This window comes from Panthera pardus, unplaced genomic scaffold, assembly GCF_024362965.1.
Source record: "Panthera pardus isolate Hobbes unplaced genomic scaffold, ASM2436296v1 HiC_scaffold_24, whole genome shotgun sequence".
In the NCBI taxonomy this organism is placed as follows: Eukaryota; Metazoa; Chordata; class Mammalia; order Carnivora; family Felidae; genus Panthera; species Panthera pardus.
In genome coordinates this window covers 24,003,297-24,023,299 of record NW_026526810.1, presented here as the reverse complement: position 1 = coordinate 24,023,299, position 20,003 = coordinate 24,003,297, and the positions used below count along the sequence as shown (strand labels likewise).

At 40.8% G+C, this 20,003-nt stretch overlaps 1 protein-coding gene across 1 annotated transcript; it reads right to left on the bottom strand.

The window, feature by feature from the left end:
• Positions 1-6,019: 6,019 nt before the first annotated feature.
• LOC109262678 (cytochrome c oxidase subunit 5A, mitochondrial) lies at positions 6,020-19,495 on the bottom strand. Its single transcript, XM_053888838.1, has 5 exons — positions 19,289-19,495; positions 13,024-13,140; positions 10,824-10,945; positions 9,527-9,649; positions 6,020-6,186 (listed from the first exon to the last, which is right to left on the bottom strand). The coding sequence occupies exons 1-4, from the start codon at positions 19,392-19,394 to the stop codon at positions 9,536-9,538; spliced, it is 459 nt and encodes a 152-aa protein (XP_053744813.1). The 5' UTR covers positions 19,395-19,495; the 3' UTR covers positions 6,020-6,186; positions 9,527-9,535.
• Positions 19,496-20,003: the final 508 nt, after the last annotated feature.

Genomic DNA, 20,003 nt, shown 5'->3' with positions numbered 1-20,003 from the left:
TGTTAAATAAAAGTGGTGAGAGTGGGCATGCTTGTCTTGCTCCTAATCTTACTTTCAGCTTTTCACTTTTGAGTATGATGTTAGCTGTGGGCTTGTCATACATGGCCTCTATTATGTTGAGGTATGTTCACTCTATACTCCCTTTGTTGAGGTTTTATCATAAATGGATCTTAAATTCTGTCAGATGCTTTTACTGCATCTAGTGAGATGATCACATAGTTTTTATCCTTAATTTTGTTAATGTTGTGTACAACACATTGATTGATTTGCAGACGTTGAACCTCTTTGCATCCCTAGAATAAATCTCACTTGATTATGGAGTATGATCCTTTTAATGTATTGTTGAATTCAGTTTGCTAATATTTTGTTGAGTATTTTTGCATCATGTTCATCAAAAGTGAATTTGTTATCCTATTTCCCTCTGAAATTCTTTTCCCATCTCACAGGTTTCAGACTCTAGCCTTTGACTTCTCCTATTATTGGTAGAGCAGATAATTGACAGATGGATACCATGCATCTACAGGTCTTTTGGGGGTCCCAGGTCACCAGCTCTACTTTCATCCCCACATTAACTCATTGGGAAGATATATTTCCCAATCCTCACATCCTTATGTGTCACTGTCATACCCACTTCACATATGTATAAGGAAAGTGAAATGATAGTCACAGAGATTAACTGATCTGCGAAAGACCATGAAGTTGTAGAGGTGAGGACTGAATCCTTATCTGCTTCAAAAGCCTCTCCTCTTTTTGTACCAGTCAGGTAGAACTAGACTCCTTTTTTTTTTTTTTTTTTTTTTTTAAGATTTTATTTTAGGGGCACCTGGGTGGCTCAGTTGATTGAGCATCTGACTTCAGCTCAGGTCATGATCTCACAGCTCGTGAGTTCGAGCCCTGCGTCGGGCTCTGTGCAACAGCTCAGAGCCTGGAGCCTGCTTCGGATTCTGTATCCCTCTCTCTCTGCCCCTAACCCACTTGCATTCTGTCTCTGTCTCTTTCAAAAAAAAAAAAAGTTAAAAAAAATTTTTAAAAAAAGATTTCATTTTTTTAAATGTTTATTTTTGAGAGCGCGAGACAGAAACAGAGAGAAAGCAAGAGCACGCATGCACATGTACCTATATTCTCAAGCACAGCAAAGGAGTCAAATTTGACTTATAGACAATGTGGAGATTGACATGACAAAACAGGCATTTGATGGGAATAAGAAATTTATCAGTAAATTTATCTAGTCACTTTTGCCTTTTAGTAATAGGCCTATGACTTAAAAGCTTGCTTGCTTTGAAAATAATTTCTATTATTTTAGACTAGGGGTTGGCAAATTTTTCCCATAAATGGTCAGAAAGAAAATATTTTTGACTTTGGGGACCATGTAATATCCATCCCAACTACTCAGCTCTGCCACAGTATTGCAAAAGCAGCCATAGATACTTCACAACAATGTCAATGTACTTAATGCCTCGGAACTGTACATTCCGTGGGGCACCCCGGTGGCTCAGTCGATTAAGCATCTGACTCTTGATTTTGGCTCAGGTCACGATCTCAGGATTCGTGAGATGGAGCCCTACATTGGGCTCTACATGGATACCTCAGAGCCTGCTTGGGATTCTCTCTCTGCCCCTCTTGTAAGGGCTCTTTCTCTCTCTCTCTCAGAATAAATAAAATGTGTGGCAGTGTTCCAATAAAATCTTGTTTATGGACAATGAATTTTGAATTTCATATACTTTTCTCATATCACAAAAATCTTATTTTTATTGATTTTCAACCATTTAAGAATGTAAAAAACACTTCTTATCTTATAGGCAGTAGAAAGACAGTTGATGGCCTGGATTTGGTCCAGGGCCATAGTTTGCCACCCTCATCTTGGAGATAAAGGTGATACAAAATGAGAGCGATTTAAAAGGCAGTGCTTATTTCTGCAAAGGTACTATTGTAGCAAACTTCAAGGGCCTTAAAAGTTAGCATTTACAATAAAGTTATCAGAATACCCATCTGTTTCTAATAGCACAAATGACTTACTTAGGCAAAAACTAAATTTTGAAATATCAACAGAACTTAAGATGCAAAGGAAACAGTAACTTCCAGTCAATTCTTTCCAGCTCCATACGAAATCTCTAGAATGTCAGAGAAGTCCTAACACTTTATCACCATCTTTCCAATCACCTTCTTGGGACTTAATCATTCTTCAGGACTCCTCCCTACTACCTCATTGCCTAGAATCACTTCTTCTTCACCTATAATTCAGCTTCAAGGTCATTAGAAAAGTCATCTCTCAAGGTCAAACACCTAAACCATGGAATATTAGGTCCCACTAAAAAGCAGAAGACAGAGGTACATTAATCAATATAGAAAATGGTCTACAATAGTCTTGACCTAGCAAGGAGGAGATAAACAGGTTTGTATTACAGCATGCCAAAGCATATACACATGCACATCTGGAAAGACGGTCACCAAAATACCAGTCATGGTTGTAACTGGATAGGGGAATTTCAGGTGTGTTTTATTCTTGTACTTTCCTGTATTGTTTCATGAACATGTATCGTGCTTAAAATGAGAAAATCCAGTAAAGATCTATTTTTTTCTTAATGTTCATTTATTTGAGAGAGAGTGCATGTGTTCTCAAGGGAGGAGCAGAGAGAGAGGGAAAGAGAGAGAATCCCAAGCGGGCTCTGTGCTGTCAGCACACAGCCCAACGAGGCAGGGCTCAAACCCATGAACCATGGGATCATGACCCGAGCTGTAATCTAGAGTTGGATGCTCAACTGACTAAGCCACTCAGGTGCCCCCAGTAATAGATATTTTTATTTGAAATAAAAAAGATCACCAAAAATTCCTTTTTATAAAGGGGGGCTGGCACCTGGTGGCTCAGTCAGTTGAGCATTTGACTTGGGCTCAGGTCATCTCATGGTTCGGGAGTTCAAGCCCTACATACTGCTGTCAGCAAAGAGCCTGCTTCAGATCTGTCTGCCGCTCTCTCCCCCTCCCCCACTTGCAGTCTCTCAAAAATAAACATTAAAAAAAATTTTAAGTCTTTATTGTAGTTGTGGTTAAATACACACACACACACACACACACACACAATGGAGATATTCCAAAATACTTTACAGATGAAATGATAGGATATTTGAGATTTGACTGAAAATATTTGGAGTGGGGGTAAATGAGAGGATATAAAGTGTGGCCATAAATTATTAATTGCTAAAGTAGAGTGATGAGTACATGGAAACTTAAGAAATAATAGTCTATCTTTGTAATGTTTGAAGTTTTTGAAAAAATTCCCCTTTCCCTCTAAATGGACCTGCTCCTGCAATTTCAGCCATTAGCCTACATTACAGCTGTCTCCAAATGGCCTTAGAAAACTCCCTTTTTGCTGTTTCAAACCTTAAATTCTTCTCTAGTCTCAAGCTCTTTTCAAAGCTCTAGGCCTAACCCTCACTGATGCCTGAAATTTGACAGGTCCAGGATCAAATGCAGTACTTACTATTAAGATTTTATTTTTAAGTAATCTTGACACCCAGTGTGGGGCCTGAACTCCCAACCCTGAGGTCAAGAGTAGCATGTGCTACCAACTGAACCAGGCAGGTGCCCCAAATGCAGTACTTTCTTGACCTTGCACCACGCTCCTGGTTTTGCTGGCTCCAATTTTCCCATGAATGGTAAGTACCAGCACTCAAATCTGTAAAATAGCCCTTCTCAGAGTTCTCATTCCCCCTCACCAAATTAGTAACTACACCTAAATCACGTGACTCTCAAAATTAGTCTCTTCCAGGGGTGTCTGGGTGGCTCAGTTGGTTGAGCATCAGACTCTTGATTTCATCTTGGGTTATGATCTCCCAGATCGTGGATTCGAGCCCCATGTCAGGCTCTGTGCTGAGAGCATGCAGCATGCTTGGGATTCTCTCTGCCCCTCAGTGGCTCATGCTCATGTGCACTCGCTCTCTTTCAAAGATAAATGAATAAACTTAAAAATATTCATCTTTTCCCATTTCTACTGCTACCATCCTAATTCAAAAGCCTTATTAAGTTATAACTACACTGTATAATTTTCTGAACTGGGGACCCTAACTCCAGTTTCTCCAAACTCCCAATCTCCAATCTCCTATGCATGGCTCTATTATCAATAATCGGCACAATGCTTGGTATATGGTAGGTATTCAAAAAATGTTTGTGGTGTGAAAACCCACATAGCACTGTTTCTTATCCTTGTAAATAGTTATAAACCTATGTTCCCTCCTCAGGCCCCTCCCATGACCTTAACAGAAACCATTTCCATCATTTTGCATTCCTCCTATATGTTAAGAGCCCATGATACTGAAACGGTCCTTTTTCATCTAGTTATAGTAAATCCTTTAGATCTGGGGAACTGAAAAAGCAGACTTAAATGTGATTATGTATGCACATATGGGAGCTGTCAAAAAAAAAAAATCCCTCCTCCCCATTCCAATGGTGCAAAGGCCAAACATGTCATATAATAAATAAAATTAACTTTTAGATAAAGCTGCGGATAAACACTCCCAATTCTTTTTTTTTTTTTTTTTTTTTAAATTTTTTTAATGTTTATTTATTTTTGAGTGAGAGACAGAGAGATGGAGCGTGAGCAGGTGAGGGGCAGAGACAGAGGGAGACCCAGAATCTGAAGCAGGCTCCAGGCTCCGAGCTGTCAGCACAGAGCCTGACATGGGGCTTGAACTCACGAACCGCGAGATCATGACCCGAGCTGAAGGCAGACGCTTAACCGACTGAGCCACCCAGGTGCCCCAAACACTCCCAATTCTTTAGGCTTCAACTTAAATGTCATTTCCTCTCTCACAGGTCCCATATATAAGTTCACAAAACTTAGGTTTTTTAACTTTTTTTTTAAATGTTCCTGTCCAGTATTTTAATTTTTATTTATTTTTGACAGAGAGAGACAGAGAGCATGAGTGTTGGAGGGGCAGAGAGAGAGGGAGAAACAGAATCTGAAGTAGGCTCCAGGCTATGAGTTGTCAGCATAGAGCCCAATGTGGGGCTCGAATTCACAGACTGCAAGATCATGACCTAAGCCGAAGTCGGATGCTCAACCAACTGAGCCACCCAGGCGCCCCTATTTTTTTAATTAAAAAAAAAAATTTATTTTTGACAGAGAGAGCACGCGCGAGAGCACACGGGCGGGGGAGGGGCAGAGAGAGGTGCAGAATGAGGATCTCAAGTGGGCTCTGTGATGACAGCAGAGTGCCTGATGCGGGGCTTGAACCCACAAACTGTGAGATCATGACTTGAGCTGAAGTCAGACACTTCCAGGTGCCCCTATGTTCACAGAACTTTTAAAACCTGTCGTGAGGTCTTTGTATATGTGATTGCTCCACCCCCTCTCCACCTCTAGGATTTGAGAGAGCAGACCTACGTTGATGGTTCATGTCATTTCTAGAGGGAAGCAACATGAAGAGAATTTGGAGGAAAAACAGAGCAGTGTGACTGGGACATTATACTACATGGAACGAGGGGGAAAGAGCTAGCCCACAGAGGGGTCAAAGCTAAAAACCACATCTACCAACCATGCAATTAAATAAACATATGTGGCTGTTTTTGTTTATTTACCTTTCTCCTTTTTTAAAAAGGGGAGGGGAGCTTTTTGGTGGGGAATCAGTCTTTTTCATAAAAGGTTATTTGTGTTGATCACTTACCAAAATGAATTTTACTAACATTTCCTTAGCTTTAACCTCAACCTAGTATTAATCCCATTCCTCTGAAACTGTAGTCTGAATGGCTATCCTAGAAATTCCTCAGACCTATAAGTCTGGTTCTCCAACAGCTGGGTCTCCAATATTATGTGGCTTTCAAGTAAGATGGGATTTGTGTATTTTATTAATTCTCTCAAGAGGTAAACCTATTTATTAGCTCTTTAGGCACTGAAAGCCTCCAAATCTATCATAGCCAGTTAAGAAGTTTTCTCAGCATACAGTGGCAAAAAACCCATGAAATCAATGGCTCTATGATAGTTCATTTTCTGCTTTTCAAAGCAAACACATGGAACAATACCTAATTTCAGTTCAAACTCATTTCCCTTTTATTAAAGTCCAAGTTATCATTACATGGTTTGGTACTCAATAAAGGAAAACTTGTTCAAATAAGGTAATATGTTATCATCAGTATTTCCAGGTGATTGTTTACAATCAAGTAGCATTATGAATAAATCCTTGAGAAGCCCATCTGTAAGAGAAAACAGGAAGAATTAGCTAGAAAAATAAAGGAAGCATAGAAATCTTACTAAAAATAACCTTTTTTAAAAAAGTTTTTTATTTAAGTAACCTCTACACCCAACACAGGGCTGAAACTTATGACTGAGATCAAGAGTTGCGGGGCACCTGGGTGGCTCAGTCGGTTAAGCATCCAACTTCGGCTCAGGTCATGATCTCATGGTTCATGGGTTCGAGCTCCACATCGGACCCTGTGCTGACACCTCAGAGTCTGGAGCCTGCTTTGGATTCTGTCTTCCTCTCTCTCTTGCCCCTCCCCCACTCATGCTTGGTTTCTCTCTCTCAGAAATAAATAAAACATAAAAAAAAAAAAGTTGTATGCTCTTCCAACTGAGCCAGTCAGGTGCCCTAAAATTAACCTTCTTTAGAGCAACGGTCCAGGGAAATCACTGTCTCTGTGTAGCCTTTTCTGTTCTTACTTACTCCTGCCTATACCCAACTCACAAGGGACTGGCTCTGCGCCTTTTTGTTGTTTACACACCTAGTACTTACTGGGGTAGTCCTCTTTTCCAGTCAGAAAAATGCTAGGGAATTGCCTTTCAAAAAAATTTTTAGGGGCACCTGGGTGGCTCAGTCATTTAACCCCTGACTTTGGCTCAGGTCATAATCTCACAGTTCCTGAGGTTAAGCCCTGCATCGGTCTCTCTGCTGTCAGCACAGAACCCGCTTTGGATCCTCTGTCCCCCTCGCTCTCTGCCCCTCCCCCGCAGGAGTGTGTGTGCTCTCTCTCACTCTTTCAAAAATAAATAAAACATTAAAAAATAATAATAATAAAAATACTAAACAAAATTTTTAAAAAATATATTAAAAAAGAAAGAATATCATCACAGCTGGAATATATCCTATATAATAACAAAGATCTTCTAAACTCCTTACAATACTACTTGATAAAATAAAAATTAAGCTAAAGTGTTTAGACAACCTTATAAGAGTCCATTACGTAATATGAACAACAGACAAGAGCTTCAAAAATGTAAGTAGGAAATATTCTATTCCGAATGCCTCATTTTCTCATAGAAATCATTAGTACACACATTAAAAATATTTCCATTTATTACAAAGATGAGCTATCTGAGTTTAGGAGGGAGGGGGAAGGAGGAGGAGGAGGAAGAAGAGGAGGAGGAGGAAGTGCTGGTGGTGGTGGTAGTGGTGTTAGTGGTGGTGGTGGTAGTAGTAGTTAGTAGTGGCAGTAGTAGTAGTATGGGAGTGGACAAAGATAAAATTAAGACTCCTGCTCTAAAACGTTTAACCGGGCTCAAAGGATCTTTATCTTTTGAGGGATCTGACATTAGCTCCTTCAATAATTCTGGGTGCACTTTTTGCTTTCTCTTCTTAAAGTAGGCTCCATGCCCAACATGGGGCTTGAACTCATGACTGTGAGATTAAGAACTGTATGCTCCATCGACTGAGCCAGGTGGGGATCCCTTGGGTGCACTTTTATAAGACACTTTAGTTCCACTATTTTAAAAATAAATGTCTTAGGAAGCAAATTCTCTATTTAAGCCTCATTGTTTACCTCTGAGGAATGAATATGGCCTTAGTAAATGCCTAAACAGGATGTGCAGCATAGTAAGAGCAATGGACTCTGGAGCTGGACTGCCTAGGTTTAAGTGTGAGTTCTAGTACTAGCTGTATGACTTTGGAGAAGGTGTCTCAGTTTCCTCATCAGTAAAATAGGAAAAGGAGAATAATTCTAATGATAGTTCTACCTCGGGGCGCCTGGGTGGTTCAGTTGGTTAAGCGTCAGACTTCGGCTCAGGTCATGATCTCACGGTTTGTGAGTTCAAGCCCCGTGTCAGGCTCTGTGCTGACAGCTCAGAGCCTGGAGCCTGCTTCGGATTCTGTGTCTCCTTCTCTCTCTGCCCCTCCCCTGCTTGTGCTCTATCTCTCTCTCTCAAAAAATAAAAATAAATAAATGATAGTACTGTCTCATGGGACAGTTTATGAAGATTAAATGAGTTAATATTGGGGCACCTCCATGACTTATCAGTAAAGTGTCTGACTCTTGATCTTAGCTCAGGACTTGATCTGAGTCATGAGAGCCCTGCATTGGGCTTCACTACTTAAAAAAAGAAAAGAAGAAAAAGAATTAATATTTATAGAGCACTTAAAACAGCACCTGACATAGTAAGAGTTACATACACTATGTATGTTTATTAAATAAAATAAAATTGAGTTCCTGCTTTACAAAATCCTTTGTAAAACAAAAGATTTTCTGCACACTCCTCACTACCTAGACAATCTTGTGGCTGTTTTTATTACCTGCCTTCCCACAGAGAACAAGGTATCAAATAAGTTTTTTTTTAATGTTTATTTTTGAGAGAGAGAGAGAGAAAGAGAGAGAGCGTGAGTGGGGGAGGTGCAGAGAGAAAGGGAGACACAGAATCTGAAGCAGGTTCCAGGCTCTGAGCTGTCAGCACAGAGCTTGATGCGGGGCTCAAACCCAGAGTGTGAGATCATGACCTGAGCCGAAGTTGGATGCTTACCGACTGAGCCACCCACACGCCCCATCAAATAAGGTTTTTTATCAGTGAATATTTACTTGACTATTAAATTCTAACTTAACAAAAACAAATGCATCAAATTAATAAAACTCTGTCGTTAAAAATAAACAGATGTACAAAAACATGTGTAACAAATACCTTATATGCAGTGGATTACCTTTAGTTTGGGGGAGGTAAAAGGGCTGGAATTAGGGAAGGGTGCACAGAGGGTTTCAACTCTGTGAAACCAGTCATTTCTTAGAGGGAAAATGAAGCAACTATGGCAAAATATTAATATCTGAAAGATCTGGGTGTGATTACATTTATTGTATATGCTATTCTTTTTTTTTTAATGTTGATTTATTTTGTGAGAGAGAGAGTGCGCACGCATGAGTGGGAGAGAGAGGAAGAGAGAGAATTCCAAGCAGGCTCTGTGCTGTCAGCAAATAGCCTGAGGCAGGGCTTGATCCCACGAACCATGAGATCGTGACCTGAGCCAAAATCAAGAGTCAGCCACTTAAATGACTGAGCCACCCAGGCACCCCATATGCTATTCTTTACGTTTGAAATATTTTATATGGATTTTTAATTAGAGGCGTCTTCTTGCCATTACAACAGTAAAAGAACAATTATAACAACTAAAAATGACAATTCTAGCTCCTTAAACCTATCATTAGTACTCTCTAAATCTCTATGTTCATGGCCTCTAAGGAGGCCATTAAAAAGGTCTTACTCTGAGAACACTGAAATGTCATTGACTCCCCCTTCCTGGATTCATTTCCTGCCTTTATTCAGCGGTGTGTTGCTTACCCATGGGGTTTACACTTTGTCAAGGCCCAGTTCCTCTGGAGTGGAGATTCCCAGTTCATTTAAAGTTGGTCTAAGTTCCTGGATGACATAGGGGTAGATTTCCTTATGAGGTCCTGCTTTGTCCTGATGGCAAAGAAAATATTCACATTTAGCTCTCTGAAAAGCTATTTCTATTAAAAAAATGAACTTGAGAATGCTTTTAATCACGTATGCAGAGGCTAATAGCAGAGAATACAAGTCACATACTTTTAACTTATTAGTCCAACAAGCTATGTAGGCGCTATTCAAGGTAGGCTTTAAAGCACCTTGAGAAAAACTAAGACCATTAGACTAAATCCAGAAACAAAACAAAATAAAACATAACATTTTAAAGCCTGGATAAAGCCTTGAGTTACAAGAAAAGGTGGTGATGACAGAATTTTGTAAAGGTAATTAAACATGCCCAGCAGGCTACAGGAATAATTAAGTTAACACAAGAAAAAGTTTTTAAATTTGCCTCCAATTTGAGACCTTAACTAAATTAAGTACTGGTGCTGAATGGATTGATAGCCTACAGAACCCTTAATTATTTTACCCATTGTAGATAAAGTAATGTCACACTTTCCTTCTTACAGACTTGAAAAGACTACCGATTTCCAGGGCAAAAGAGTTTTGACAAATACTCACCATAATATATAATTATACCTGTATTTTCACAAAGTTCCTCAAGGACAAATATTAAAAAGTCAAATGAACTAAGACAATAACAAGCTGTTATTCTTCTGCCTTTAACAAATTCTAGGTCTCCTTAATTGTATTTTTTTAAATTATAAAATTCTTGTTTAAAATGTAATCATTTGATCATAGGTATCAAATGAACTATGTATGAGATCACACCACAAAAATTGAAGTTTCTTCAATTAATATACTATCAATGTTTAATGTTAAATACATTTCCACACTATTAATAGATAACCTCTTGAAAAGTCTCATCTTAAGAAACCACTAATATTTAACTTCATATCACAAATAGAACAAAGATAAACTATAGTTAAACTTTTGTACATCCTTAATTATTTCCTTAAGATAAATTCTCAAATGCTGAACAAATGGGTATCAAGCACAATTTCTAAAACCTTGCATAAATTTTGCCAAACTGCCCCCCAGAAAGACTTAGTTGCAACCTACATTTCCTCTAGCTATATCAGAACTAATTTTAGGTTATTTCAACAAATTCAAAAACACATAATATGCTGATACTTAACAACAGCCCACCCACTTCCAGAAAAACTTTATTTAGCATTGTTACTTCACTGACCTTAACAACCTCTAGGATGCGAACTGCACTAGCAAAATCATTTAACCGTCTGCATGCCCGCAAAGCAGCATCAATGATTTTAGGTTCTGGAACCAGATCATAGCCAACAAGCGTGTTCATTCCTGTCAAATTAAAAACAAGAGCCATATCAACCTGAGATATCCTCATAGAAATTACAATATACTTACTTATATTTTTACTGAGTCAAAGACACATGATCTTGTCTGTTTGGCCTCTATTCTTTTATCTATAAAAATAACAGAATCTAGGGGTGCCTGGGTGGCTCATTGGGTTGAGCATCCAACTCTTGATTTTGGCTCAGGTCATGATCTCACGGTTTGTGAGTTTGAGCTCCGCTTCAGGCTCTGTGCTAACAGCTCAGAGTCTACTTGTGGTTCTGTCCCCTCCTCTCTCTCTCTCTCAAAAAAAAAAAAAAAGAAAAAAAGAGAACCTACCTTTAACAAATTCTAGATAGTAAGACCACAGTGGATCTTCCACAGTGAAAGAACTATGCAATAGCATGCAGATTAAAGAAAAAAACAAAAAACAACCAAAAACCAAGAGTCTTCTTACATGCAAATATAATTTTCATAATTAGCTGGTTTCTTTTCAAACAAGAGGGTCATTTTTTCTTTATTTATTTTGAGAGAGAGCTAGGGAAAGAGAGAATCCCAAGCAGGCTCTGCAGTGTCAGCACAGAGCCCAACGGCAGCTCAATCTCACGAACAGACGCCCCAAGAGTCATTTTCAACTCATATCCTTAACTCTTACACAGTGTATGTACTTTTGTTGCTTTAAGATAGATTTGGTTGGAAAATAATCTAAAAACAACCAGAGAAATGCTTAGGGAGAGTTAATGAAGCTCAAATGAGGACATTAAGTAGATACAGAGAAGCATTAGTGCACATTCAACCAGAAAATGACTGGGCATAATTACTTTCAGCTTTGCACAAAATGACACATAATAAAATTTAAGATTCTCTTAATGGAAGTGCAGAATTGCTGTTCTTTTCATTACTGCTACTCAAGATTATTCAGTAAGGATTTTCCTGGTTGCAGCAAAATAAGGATTATTATTCCTGTGGATAAATGTGAATCACTTAGGTTTCTCGCTTTTAATTATTTTGAAATACATAAACAAAAGACACAGTGACTACAATGGTAGAATATAGTCACGGAGGGGCACCTGGGTGGCTCAGTCAATTAAGCATGTGATTTCAGCTCAGGTCATGATTTCATGGTTCCTGAGTTCAAGTCCTGTATTGGGTGAGCCCTGCTTCAGGTGAGCACGAGCCCCATTTCGGATGAGCCCTGTATAGGATGAGCCCCACTTCTCTCTCTCCCCTCTCTGCTCTTCTCTCACTTAAGCGTGCTCTCTCTCTCTCTCTTAAAAACAAAAAAGAGGGGCACCTGGGTGGCTCAGTCGGTTAAGCGTCCGACTTCGGCTCAGGTCATGATCTCACGGTCCGTGAGTTCGAGCCCCGCGTCGGGCTCTGTGCTGACGGCTCAGAGCCTGGAGCTTGTTTCAGATTCTGTGTCTCCCTCTCTCTCTCTGCCCCTCCCCCATTCATGCTCTGTCTCTCTCTGTCTCAAAAATAAATAAACATTAAAAAAACAAAAAACAAAAAAGAAAAAAAAGAATATGGTCACAGAGACTGAACTAAATTACCTACTCTTAAAATTACTTAGCTACCTATTAGACTAGTTATCATTAATGTTACCTACTCGTGTTCAGTACACATCTACAATTAGGAAAAACAAGTTCTAGCTTACTTAGACTGAACACAAGAGACAAATCATAACTTAGAATGAAAATAACAAAAAACCCAAACTATTACCGAGATGGGAGGAGAACCAAATAACTACTTCCTTAAATTATCTATAAAGGACAAAAGTGTTAACTCTTGTTCACATTGACCTATCATTTAACAGTGACTTTCAATCAGGGGTGATTTTGTCTCCCAGCAGACAGTTGCCAAGGATGCTGCTAAACATCCTATAATGCGAAGGATAGCCCTTGCAGCAAAGAATTATCTGGCCCCAAAAGTCATAAACTTTCCCAACTGAAAGCTGCATGATAATACCTATGCTTACATGATGCATATTTTCCAAATAGTTGTTTTCAACAGAGTAGTCAAACACTACAAACTATTTCCCAATTCTATGCCAAAGTAGACAAATATGCCTATGTTCCAATTACCTTTACGCAATTCCCAGGCATCAATATCTGGCTTGTTGAAGTATGTCACCCAGCGAGCATCAAACTCCTCATCTGTTTCATGTGACCCATGGGAGTAGCAGCGAACTGACTGGACAGCTGCAATGAAAAAAGAGCAATGAGTTCAATGTTCAGAAAGAAACACTACTTGATGTATCCTGTTAATACACTGGGGTTTTTTTTGTTGTTGTTGGTTTTCTTTTTTAAATTGTGTTGAAATATATACAACAAATTTACCATTTTAACCACTTTTAAGTGCACAGTTCAGTGGTGTTAAATATATTCAATGCATTAAATTCTGAATCAAGTATATACATTATGGTAGGAAAATTACTCAGCAGGTCAAATGAAACAAATCTTCTATACTGATACGATGGGGCATTTGGGTGGCTCAGTCAGTTAAGCATCTGACTTTGGCTCAGGTCATGATCTCTAGGTTCTCAAGTTCAAGCCCCATATCGGGCTCTGTTGTCAGTACAGAACCTGCTTTAGATCCTGTCTCCCCCTTTCTCTACCCCTCCCCTGCTTGCGTGCTTGCTCTCTCTCTCAAAAATAAACATTTGGAAAAAATTTTATATATTGATATGAAAAAAATCTTTTCCCTGGGGCGCCTGGGTGGCTCAGTCGGTTGAGCGTCCGACTTCGGCTCAGGTCATGATCTCGCGGTCCGTGGGTTCCAGCCCCGCGTCGGGCTCTGTGCTGACAGCTCAGAGCCTGGAGCCTGTTTCAGATTCTGTGTCCCTCTCTCTGACCCTCCCCCATTCATGCTCTGTCTCTGTCTCAAAAATAAATAAACGTTAAAAAATTTTTAAACAAAAAAAAAAAGAAAGAAAAAATCTTTTCCCTCTAATGCGTAATGCTGGCTTCGAATTGCTAAAAGTGGTTCTTTGGAAGAAAAAACTATTTTGTGTTTATTTATTTATGGGGGGGGGAGAGGGAGGGAGGGGGAGAGAGAGGGGGGGAGAGGGAGAGGGAGGGAGAGAGAGAGAGAGAGAGAGAGAGAGAGTAAGTAAGATCAGGAGAGGGGACAGAGAGAGAATCCCAAGTGAGCTCTGCACTGTCAGCAATGCAGGGCTCGAACTTACAAACTGTGAGATCACACACGACCTGAACTGAGATCAAGAGTCAGATGCTTAACCACCCAGGCACCCTAGGAAAAACTATTTCTTTATACCCTTCCACAATGTCTGAATTTTTATGATAAGCACAGTATTAATTCCTAATTTTAAAAAATGCCCATTCCAATTCTCTCTTTTTTTTTTAAATTTATTTATATATATAGAGAAAGTACGAGTGCAACCAGGAGAGGGGCAGAGAAAGAATCCAAGCAGGCTCCATGCTGTCAATGCAGAGCACGATGCAGGGGTCGACCATGACCTGGGCCGAAATCTAGAGTCAGATGTTTATTAACTGAAGTGGGGCTTGATCTCACAAACCGTGAGATCATGACCTGAGCTCAAAGAGTTGGATGCTTAACAGACTAAGCCACCCAGGCACCCCAAATGTAAGGAATATCTTGAACATTTTTTTTTTAAAAGTAAACTCTATGCCCAATATGTTGTTTGAACTCACAACCCCAAGTCACATGCTCTATGGACTGTACCAGCCAGGGGCCCCTATTCCTATACATCCTTAATGCAATAAATGGCAGGAGAAAGCAGAGAAAAATAAAAGAAAACAGAAAAAGATGAAGATATGAACGACTAGCTAGTTCTGGAGATGGGACTGTCACTGCTATATCAAGTGAAAAGATTCTCACTTAAATTACCATTTGAGCCATAGCAAAATACTTGCCATTAGTCACAGGGGACCACAGCACAAGTTCCAATCTTCCCAGAGACCTAAATATCTCCATTATCCAAGCCCAGAATGAAGTAGGACATGTATGTAAATGGGCTGGAATTGGCCATGCTTTAACTTCTATGACAAGAAAAAATAATGTATCTCTAGACCTAAATATATTTGATAAGTGCAAACATTTCATCATCAAAAGTATGTGGATACTTAACTCTTACAGTACTAATATTCACATTTAATATATCAGAATGTATAGGTCACAACAATCCTCTAACCCACTGTTATCAAAAATTTAGAAGCTATCTTTTTCAAAAACTAAAATTATCCTTAGCTGAATACTTAAAGCACAAGTATAAAATGTTACAACCACTTTGGAAGACAAGTTAAATACACTCACCATACCACCTAGTAAATCTATTTCTAAGTACTTACTCAAGACAAATGAAATATATCTATTCCTTCCCCAGAGGTAATTATTACAAGTACCTTTCCAACCACCCAGAAGTGTTTCATGATAATCAATTCCTTTTGCTCACTGCTGGGCATGATTTCACTAGATGGCTGGCAGCTTTGTTTTGTTTTCTAACAAAAGAAAAAGATGATCAGCAACTACACATCCTAGTCAAGGAGAACAATGGATCACCTTCAATAATTTGTTCACCATCCTTCTGGAAGTCCCAAATTACAAACTGGTTGTATTCCCAAAAAACTTAATGGGTAACAACTATTTAAAATACCAAACACACACTGCGAACATACATCCCCCTTCTAGCATGGCAAAATCAGGTTCTCCCACATGGTTTAAATTGTATTCCTCTCGAAGTAAAAATAAATAAATAAATAAATAAAAAATAAACTGTATTCCTAATTTCAGTAATGGGTAGGAGTAGGATCTATTCTCCTCACTGTGGACATGCCTATCATATGTTTAACGTTTTGATTTTTAAGTAAACTATATAGGCATTCTTTCCTTCCCCTACTAACCCAACTTTCATACAGCATTTCCACTTAGGTTTGAGGTTTGCAAGGCAAAGTATTTTGGAAAACAACTGTGCAGTGCTTTCATACAACCTGAAGGTTCCAGAGTAGGAAAAGAGAAGCATGTACCTGAAAACTGAGACATTTCTACAAACTCAGTCTAAAAAGGTATTTCTAACACTACTTTTTGGCATTCAGTTAAGCACACTATTTAAAAGAAAAAAAAAGCTAACATATTCAGAAAAATTAATCCCTTTAGTTTAAATTTAGTTAAATCAGACAGCTTTCCACTAATTACTAGTCAGCTTGGATAAAGCCCCCCAAATGGACATTTTGGTGGTGGTAATTCTAGGAGAAATGGAAAGAAACGAATAATGGCAAAGGGCACTAGAACAAGCTCAAAGGTGGCGTTGTTGAGGTGCAAGGCTGAAGAACAGCATGGACTTTGGGACTCAAAGGCTGGAAATCTAGAAGTGTGGGAACAGTGCTGAAAAGAAGGTTGGAAAGTGATTAAAAATGCTACCTAGGGGCGCCTGGGTGGCTCAGTTGGTGAACCAATTGGACTTCGGTTCAGATCATGATCTCATGGTTGTGGGATGGAGCCCTGAATTGGGCTCTGCACGGACAATGCAGAGCCTGCTTGGGATTCTCTCTCTGCCCCTCCCCTGCTAGTGCAGGTGCACACGTTCTCTCTCTCTCTCTCTCTCTCTCTCTCTCTCTCAAAATAAATAAACTTAAAAAATAAGTGCTACCTCAATTCAGCCCTATGCCAAGAAACTCACTTTCCTAAGTTATCAGGGTAGGGTTATAGGAGCTAGGGTTGTGTTAAGTTTTAAGGGTTGACTAAAAGAATCTAACCACTATTTAAAACATTTTAATTCAGCAGTTACTGGAAAACGATTGTTTCAAGTTGGAGGCTTCTGGAATTCAGGGTGCCATTTAACTAGAGCAAACTTGAAGCCCCTCAGGCTAACCCTTCCAGAGCTCTTTGAAGTATGCTCTCATTTGACCTTGAATAGTCCCATCCAAAATGTTAATCCTTTTGACTTTCATTTTATACAACCTGTTTGGTTTCATACTAATAACAAACCCTGATGTATAATTTGCAAAAATGAAATCCCCTATAATAAAGCAAAGACATATTAAGCATTTGTGCCAGGCAAGGTGCTAAGAGTTACATTATTTCATTTAAACCTCACAACTGCCAAATATCCTGATTTTAGAGATGAGGCAATTGAGTCTTTTTCCTTTAAAGTAGGATTCACGCCCAACGTGGAGCCAAAACTCACCACCTTGAGATCAAGAGTCAGAGATCAATAGTCAGTCATCCCCTGAGATCAAGAGTCTGAGTGCTCTACCCATTGAGCCAGCCAGGTGTGCCATGGCCAACTTGAGTCTTTATGTTAATTAACATGACCAAGGTCATGCAACTAGAAAGTAGCTAACATAAAAGTAACCAATACCACCTCCTTGTGGCAAATATTTAGGTTGTCTATGGGAAAGACACCTAAAATAAAGATTTTTGTTTATAAATTATACTCAAGAGTGGGAATAGAATGCCTAGGAGAGAAACCAACATATCCAAACTTACTAAGATGAATCCCCTTAACCTAGTCTGCCAAAAATCTCTGCCTTTTCCCCAGCTTGCCACAAAATGCAGCAATTCTTGGGGCACCTGGGTGGCTGAGTTCCTTTAACTTCTGACCAGCTCAGGTTATGATCTCATGGTTTGTGGGTTTGAGCCCTACATCGGGCTCTCTGCTGTCAGTGCAGAGCCCGTTTTCAGATCCTCTGTCTCCCCACTGTCTGTCCCTTCCCCCTCTCAAAAATAAAAAATAAACGTTAAAAAAAAAGGTAGCAATCCTTTTCAAGAGGCCACAAGAAAACTCCCTAAAAGGTATCTATATGAAAAAATTGTAGTACTTTAACATTTAGGTAAGGAAAAAATTAAAAAAAACATAAAATCTGACAAACATCAGGATGGGCCAAAAATAACTATGGCTAAGAAACAGAAAACAGTTCCACCACTAATAAAAGAATCGGTTTTTCAAGTTGGGCCTCAATTTCCTCCTCTATAAGATAGTCTTCATAAAGTGCATGTCAGCCTTTCTGTCCTATTGTAAATGAGAGAAGATAAAGTCTAAATTGAATGAACAGAAATACATTTCCTAGGTTCTGAAGAGTCTAGTTAGAACACTCAAGAGTCAAGAGAACAACCTTATTAGTTTTGAGTTTGAGTTCATGTTAAATATGCATGCTTAGGGGCTAAATTTCATAATGCAGCATATACTATCATCACGGACCAAGATTAAAGTGCAGTCACACTAAGTAAAAGTACAGTGCTGGACACAAAATCTCCCAAACACATAAGGGGAAGGCAAAATAAGAGACAGGAATTAGCAGCACATCTCATACTTCTGCAATCAGACTTCCAATTGGAAGCACGGAATAAAGGTTCCCTTATGTTTGCAGAACACAGTATTCCTGAGTCTGTGGTACTCAATTTTCGAAAGAGTAATATTTTTTATTTTTTTATCTTCTTTAATTTAAAAATTGTTTAATATTTATTCATTTTTGAGAGAGAAAGAGAGCACAAGCAGGGGAGGGGCAGAGAGAGGGAAACACAGAATCCAAAGCAGGCTCCAGGCTCTGAGCTGTCAGCATTAGGGCCTGGCTCAAACCCACGGACCCTGAGATCATGACCTGAGCTGAAGTCGGACGTTTAACCCACTGAGCCACCAAGGCGCCCAGAAAGAGTAATATTCTTATCATAAGACCTATCAATATTCAGGCTCTCTTCCACAGCTCAAGCAGCAGCCATACATAACGATCCATCGTAAAAACGGAAGAATTAAAACGTAGCATAGCAGTCTCTAAAATGACAGAACTGTCAGTGAAGGTGACCTACAAAGCTCTAACCGAGAAAGGTCTGATAAAAAAAAAGTATATTGTGTCCTACAAGTAAGCATATAGTGCTCGCAGAAGACACTGTGAGTGTCCATGCTGGGGTCTCCGGAAGGGCCACTCCTGCTCCTACACTGAGTGAGACGCGCCTAGCGGCTCAATGTCACCTTCGCCGAAGCGCTGTAGGCCAGCGGCGGACACTCCCAGTCAGATGGCTGCAGGGGTCAGCGCCAGGGAACGGTCACAGCCCAGGGACCGAAGGGGTCCAGTGGGCATGAGAGGTGCGCTGCGCCCCCTCACTGGGGCCCGCAGCAGGTCTACACCAGACTGGTCCGCGGTGCCCGCACCAGGAAGTCGCGCTGGGGGCGGGGGTAGGGGGCCTGGGGACCGCGTCTTCCAGTCCCCCACAACTGGAGGCCGCACAGAGAGCTGCCAACGGTCACCAGGTTCCGCCGCACGCCCGCAGAGCAGGGGCTAGGCCGCTGGGCGAGCCTGCCCTCGAGTGGCGGCGGGGACCCAGGTCACCGCAAGGACACGCGGGCGCGAACAGCGGCGGCGGGGGCCTTACCGGCGGCGGAACCGGGACCCGGAGCTGGGTACAGGAGGCCTCGGGGGCTGGCACGGGGGGCTGCGGCTGCTGCTACAGCGCAACGGCGGAGAGCGGCGCCGAGCATGACGGCTATGGCGGCGCGCAGTCTAAGGCTGAAGGGAAGCCGGGTGTGAACTCAAGGGCCGCTCGGGAGCTCGTGGGGGCCGGACTCACGCACCGACGCACGGAGGGCGGAGCGTGAGGTCCCGCCCACTGCGCCGCTCGCGCCTTGGCGGGAGGGCGGGGTATCACGAGGATGTTGGGAGGCTACGGCGGCGCGCTAAGGACAAGCCATTTCCAACGCTGTGCCCTGTCCCGCGCTGCCGCGTTTCTGTTTGCAGCGGCCTTCCAGGAGCCAGGATGTAAGGAAGGTGAGCGGTGGGCAGTAGATGGTATCCTGATTCAAGTCCGCTCAGGAAGCGATTTCATCACGTCAAGATGGGAACAATAAGGGGCTCCTGGCCTTCTTAGTCGAGCGTGAGCTTCAGGGTCGTGAGTTTGAGCCCCACTTTGGTCTTAGGGATTACTTAAGGAAAAAAAAAAAAAAAGGAACCGATAACGATAATAACATTGTCAAGTTGTAATAAAAAGACCTTCTTTGGGGCGCCTGGGTGGCGCAGTCGGTTAAGCGTCCGACTTCAGCCAGGTCACGATCTCGCGGTCCGTGAGTTCGAGCCCCGCGTCAGGCTCTGGG